The sequence below is a fragment of the Emiliania huxleyi genome (assembly GCF_000372725.1).
Source record: "Emiliania huxleyi CCMP1516 unplaced genomic scaffold EMIHUscaffold_1084, whole genome shotgun sequence".
NCBI lineage: Eukaryota > Haptophyta > Isochrysidales > Noelaerhabdaceae > Emiliania > Emiliania huxleyi.
The window spans coordinates 5,732-11,619 of NW_005201888.1; the positions used below are offsets into that span (position 1 = coordinate 5,732).

Below are 5,888 nucleotides of genomic sequence, written 5' to 3' on the forward strand. Positions count from 1 at the left end.
GGAGGCTGGTTGAGGCTCGGCCGCGCGGTCCGCTGGGAGCCGAGCCAGCGTGGCACTGCGGCCCTGAGTTAGAGCATGGGGTGGCCGGGAGACAGATTGAGCGCATTGATGTAGAGTAAGGTCTCCGTTCAATCGAGGAGATTTCATCACGCTGATGCTATCTCTCTGGCGTGTGGGGACCCCGGCCCCGGGTCGGGCGCGGGTCGGCGCCCGTGGCCGTGCGCCCCCGCGTGTGGGGTGGGCGCCTTGGGCTGGGCCTGGGGGCCTCGTGTGGCCGAGGGGCCTGAGAGCCGGGAGGGTGAGGCTTGGCGTCGGTGGCACGAACCGCGGCGCCCATACCTCCTCGTTACACGTTACTCATACACGGTGAAACACACCTCGCGTGCTCTCTTCACTTTCTTCGGCGCCGCCGCCGGTGGCGGCATATCGACGGAATCCGACACAGTCTGGCTTGCCTTTGCAACTGTAGGCCGAGGCGATGGCGGGGGCGGTGGAGGCGGGGGGGGCGGGTCGGCCACAGATGACAGCGCTCTTCTTTTGCGCTCCTCCTCTTTGCTTGCCGCCCAGTTCTCCATGAACGCGCGGGTCGCGTTGAGCTCCTGCGCGCACAGCACTACAGCCCGCTGGGATTGCTTCTCCACGATTGTCGCAGCCTAATGTCAGAAGGTAGAGTCATGAATATCAAGGCGGGTACTAGAGTATGGGCGCGCGGGACCTTTGCTGGGTGCTCCCAGAAGGTTGATCGCTCCACCGTCTTGGCCATCGTCGACTTGCTGAATGTTTCGAGTGTCACCGCCACATCCTTGAGTGCCCGTGCACGCAGTTCTTCCGCATTGGATGCATTCGAAGTGTAGTAGTGCCAAAACTTGGCTCGAAGCTGGTCGTTTAGGACGTCGCATTGGCTGTTGAGCCAACGCGTCGTCTCGATCCTTAGCTTTTCAAGCTCCTCCTCAATGTTGTCTTCGCCCGTCGAGTGCGCGTCCTCGAGCAAGTAGCCATACTTGACCCAGGAAAGCAGTGCGTCCACGAAGCCCGGACCCTGCCACACGCGCATCGCGCAATCGGCGCCGGTGTCGTCCGGGGGGCACCAGTGCACCGGCTCAATATTGCCCTCCTCCGTCGCCGCCTTCCGGAGCTCGTCGGCGTCCTCGAGGTACTTTGGAGAGACCACGTCGACGGCAGAGCCGCCCAAGCTCCCCAAGTTTGCGAGCACCTAGGTTCGCAAACAAACCTTGTGGGCGCTTGTTGACACAGGGCCTGGCCAAGCGGGGCGGACCGCGGCCTTGTCACTGCCGTGTGGCTTGTGCACAGGCACCAGTTGGACAGATCGAAAGAGCCGATCGAGCAGCCATTGTCCCTTTGGCGCATCCGAGCTGCTTCGCAGATTCCATAGCAGGTCGTCGACGGACATCGCGGAATTGGTCAGGTGATGATAATTAAAGTTTTGCACAGACCACAGCAATCGCGGTCTGTGGCGATTGATGTTGAGGCTGCCCTTGGCTCGCAACGCCTGCATGAGCTCCTCGCAGTGCGCCGCGTGCCTGCCGTGACGGAGGAGCCGCTATGAAAAGGGGAGCGAGATCGCTCTCTAAAGGCAGGGGAAGCGCTGCGAAGGCTACGCAGACCCTTCGAGTTGCTTCACGGCGTTCGCGTCGATCGGATACATCGTATTGTAGATGACGACCGAGGAGAGCATGTACGTAATGCCTACCGAGCATCGCTTAGAGGTGACTGCCGGCGCAACAGAGCCGAGCACCGTCCGGATTGGACCGAAGAGATTGGCTTCGTACGTCCGGCTTGTGAAGGAGCCGATGCCCCCAAAGCCCTCGGTATCAATGATGAAGATGTTGAGCTCGCCGACACGCATGGGCTCGCGCGTCATCCAAATGCCAGTCGTGTGCGAGACGACCCCATCACCCACGTCGAAAATGGAGCCCTTTCCCGAGCGGCCACGAATGAAAGCGTGGTCGAGTATCGAGCTCTTTCCTGTGCGAGTAGGCCCAGCAGCTGCGACAATAGCAAATGGCGCAGTCTGCGCTCGCAAGACGTCGAGGCCTTCCTCCACAATTTCCAGCCGACCAGTCGATATCTGAGGCTTGCGAAAGAGCTGAACCACTTGAGGCTGCTGCGGCCGCTCGGGAAACGCGACGACGAACGCGACGAGCCGCGCGAGCATTCTTTTGTGCGCCGCGCGCAGGTGCGTTCTCTCACCCACCAGCAACACTTCGTGTTCCACATCTACACATCTATTTAATCAGATTTAATACGTTGTCCCGGGACCCCACAGACACCCCAGAGCAGAGCAGTGTTGAGTGTGCATGCTGCCATCGACATACACACAAGCAAGACACAACGCGACCCAGGCCGCCTCGTTCCACGTTCCCCGGAGGCCCGTCCGTCCGTCCGTCCGGCCTGGGGCTGGGCCCTCCTCTTCAGCTGCGACCGCTGTGCGACCGCGGATTGTAGCAAGACAATGAGAAGGGTGGAGGTAATAAGGTAATAAACTTCCTCCACACCCTTTGTGTGGTGGGGCAAATGGGGGCAACCCTCGCAGCACGCAGGGCAAACTCGCCCCACCCTCGTCACCTTTCACCCCAACCCATGAGACAGGCAGGAGGCAGCCCCACGGCATTCAATGTGTAAAACAAGATGGACCGCCAACTGAGACACCCGGGGCGGGCGGGGTCACCGTCCCTCGACACCGTCCCCTGGCCGTGACGCGTGCTATAACGATTATCCGGATTAACGTACTGTTGTGAGGCAAGAGGGGGGAGACAGGAGACACCGCATACGCGCGGTCTCGCGGTGAGAGCAAACCATTGGCGTCCGTCAGGGGCAGATGATATGCGCATCTTGAGAGGAAAATGCATCTTAAGATGCCCCCTACTTAGATATGCACAGCATGCACCGGATGCACGCTGTCTCCGCTTATGCTCGAGCACATAATCATACCATATCTAAAGCCGTGTAGTGTGTAGAGCTGTAGAGATGGTTTTATCAACTAAGATGCCGGAGCATCTCCTGGGATGAGCTCGAATCATCTGAACCAGATGCTTCGGAGCTTCGCATCCCACAAGTATTCGCTCTCTGGGACAGGAGACTGTCAGTGATGTATTGAACACGGCAGGGGAACAGTCGGTTTCGACAGGTCATGGCATTTCATCCACGCGTCGGATCGGTAGGCTCTGGCACCAACCCCACCACGGCCACGGGGGTTGGCACGTGCGCCTGCCAGCGCCGCTCCTCGTCGCCTGGCGCCCATTCGTAGTTGCCCGCCGAGGCCCAGCTGGCCGGCTGCTCAGGAGTCTCGAGGAGAGCTCTTGGGAGCCCGAGAGCGCCGCCGCAGCCCCAGCTCAGCAGTCGGCCGTCCTCGAGCACGCACATGCTGTGCGCCTCACCAGCGGTGACGGCGGCCACGCGGAGCCCTTCAAGCGCGCGTATGCGCGTCGGCACCCAGTGCATGCGGCCGCCGTCGTCGTGCCCGAGCTTGCCGCCGTCGCCGTCGCCGAAGGAGAATAGCGCGCCGCCGTCGGCCAAGGCGAGGCTATGCCGGCTGCTCGCGGCGACGGCGGCGATGCGCACACCGCAGAGCGCGGCGACTGGCCGCGGCAGCGGCTGCGGGTCGACAGCGCGGTGGCCTAGCCAGCCTCCCGCGTAGCCGCTCGTCCGCTCTCGCGCCTCGCCTGCGCCCCACGAGTAGAGCTGCCCCGCGTGGTCGACAGCGAGGGAGTGGTGCTCCCCTCCCGCCAGCCGCACGATGCGCCTGCCCAGGAGCGCCGCGACTGGCCGCGGCGTGTGCTCGTCCTCGCGCGTGCCGTGGCCGAGCTGCCAATCCGAGCCGCACCTGACACGTGCCGTGACTATGCTATGAGTGCATGCGCTCATGGCCGATGGCCTCTCACAAGCTGTGGGTGCATGGTGTGGGTGCATGGTGTGGGTGCATGACCAATGGTGGTCTCTCTCTCTCACCCAAAGCTGTGGACGGCCCCGCCCTCGTCCGCCGCGAGGCTGTGCAGCGCTCCCGCCTCGAGGACGGCGACGCGGACCTGCGCGAGCGCGCCGATGCGTTGAGGGAGGGCGTGACTGCGCTGGTCACCAAGTCCAAGCTTGCCGCTGAAGCCGGAGCCGAACGCGTAGGACGCGCCGGCGGCGGTGAGGACGAGGCTATGCTGCTGCCCCGCAGAAACATCAACGGCGCGCTCGCCCAGCAGCGCAGTGATGAGACGAGGCCGCCACAGGGTCGCCGCATCGCCGTGGCCGAGCTGCCCCGCCTCGCCAAATCCAAAGCTGAAGCAGTGCCCCGACTTGGTGAGCGCGAGTGTGTGCAGCGAGTGGGTTGCGACGGCGATGATTTCTTGGCGCTCGCTTGTGGGAGCTGGCACCGGCACGCGCGTCGGTGGCACGCGCGAGTGATGGTGGCCGATGCCTAGGAAACCACGCTGGTTCTCGTCGATTCCCCATGTGGTGAGCCCGCCGCCGATGCATGCTGCGGAGTGTAACGCCCCAGCGGCAATGGTGCGTGCAGCGCTCGAGTGCAACAGCCGCCACAGCTGCACGCGAAAGCCACCGTCTGTCGGAAGCTTTGCCTGCTCGGCGTGAGCCTGTAGCACGTCCTCTGCGGCGTTGCGCAGATCTCGGCAGACACACGCTGACCGAGAGAGCGTCTTGAGCTCGACGGGCAGCAGCAAGAGGCGCATGATCTCGCAAGGCAGGCATGCGAACGTCGCAGGGTCGGGCGCAGGGTCGGGCGCAGGGTCGGGCGCAGGGACCGGCGACATATATATATATCTTTAGCTGCGTTGTTTTCTTTTTGTAAAGGCTTTCAAAAGCCATCTGTCTCCCTGCCATCGAAAACCTTCCTCCAAGCTCTTAGTGATCTGATCACCCGAATACCACGTTAGGATCGCTCCTCATCGCAAACCCTGTCAGCAGTTCACCCTTGGGTGACTAATAGTGTAGTGGGGTGAGAAATATGAAAAACGCCGGAATTCGGACGAGTACTCTCGCCCTGCACAAATTCGATAAGACAGGATGCGTCCAGGTGGCACGTCCTGGAGTTTGAGGCGCTCCGACTCCTCGGTGACCAAACGACGAGCTGGAGAGCTGGCGACCGAACGCGACCTGAGCGGGGCTGGCGGCGATGGACGACCGAGCGGAGACGCAGCGAATCGAGGAGCGCCTGCCGCAGGGAACCGATGAGCGGCTTGCGAGACCTTGGCTGTCGACGCGAGGAGCGATTACGCCGGTGGCAATACTGCAGCCGCTATCCTCTCCGGTCGGCGACGTGGTGATGTACACGAGTTCGGTGGCGGGACACAACCTGCGGATGTCGTTGGGGAGTTCGGTGGCGGAGGCGCGATCACACAAGACGAGCGCAGGGTCGACGTCGGGCAAACAAGTCGAGGCGGATGGATCGGCGCCTCACCCACTGGCAGTGCATCTACTGCCGCGACGCCGCATTCCTTGTTGGCGGCGCAACCCTCTGGCTTTCGGCTGGCGCACTGGCGTGCGTCGCCCTCGTCCACGCGGCAGCAGGGCCGAGACGAGGAAGCTAAGGCACCACCAAAGGCGGAGCCGGAGGGAGGTGGCGAGGCGGATGCACTCGCGGCCCGGCGCCGGATGCTGATACGCCAGACGAGCTCAAACCTGTCCACTGTCATGCAAGCCTCATCGCGAGAGCTGATGGCTTGCGGAGAGTGTGACCGTGTGGTGAGCGGAATCGTTTTGCTCGAGTACATGGTATCGAGTGAGGACCTGTCGCGCGGCCTCGACCCTCGGGTGCGCAAGTGTCGTCCGTGTTTTTACTGTATTATTGGCCTCACGGCGCGGTGCCGGTCACGGCCCGCCACCAGCTGCACTAACCCCGACCCCGAAGCGCTCCGCGCCGC

General features: G+C 62.8%; 4 protein-coding genes across 4 annotated transcripts in view; 2 read left to right on the forward strand and 2 right to left on the reverse strand.

The window, feature by feature from the left end:
• Positions 1–72, forward strand: part of EMIHUDRAFT_251350 (methionine sulfoxide reductase) — a gene marked incomplete at both ends in the record, with an annotated part of 1,103 nt that extends 1,031 nt beyond the window's left edge. The window contains one exon of the mRNA XM_005792279.1: positions 40–72. Within this exon, the coding sequence (XP_005792336.1) occupies positions 40–72 (33 nt within the window). The remainder of the gene's footprint in view (positions 1–39) is intronic.
• Positions 73–1,615: 1,543 nt separating this feature from the next.
• Positions 1,616–2,176, reverse strand: EMIHUDRAFT_251352 (hypothetical protein; the record flags this gene model as incomplete). The annotated part of the gene is made up of 1 exon (XM_005792280.1): positions 1,616–2,176. The coding sequence occupies one exon, from the start codon at positions 2,174–2,176 to the stop codon at positions 1,616–1,618; it is 561 nt and encodes a 186-aa protein (XP_005792337.1).
• Positions 2,177–3,324: 1,148 nt separating this feature from the next.
• EMIHUDRAFT_55929 (hypothetical protein) lies at positions 3,325–4,325 on the reverse strand (the record flags this gene model as incomplete). Its single annotated transcript, XM_005792281.1, has 2 exons — positions 3,325–3,844; positions 3,970–4,325. Coding segments are annotated over 2 exons (876 nt in total), but the record flags the coding sequence as incomplete, so codon positions are not given.
• An 815-nt stretch (positions 4,326–5,140) lies between these two features.
• On the forward strand, positions 5,141–5,861 carry EMIHUDRAFT_251354 (hypothetical protein; the record flags this gene model as incomplete). The annotated part of the gene is made up of 3 exons (XM_005792282.1): positions 5,141–5,398; positions 5,536–5,778; positions 5,853–5,861. 3 exons carry the CDS (start codon positions 5,141–5,143, stop codon positions 5,859–5,861), a joined length of 510 nt encoding a protein of 169 aa, XP_005792339.1.
• Positions 5,862–5,888: the final 27 nt, after the last annotated feature.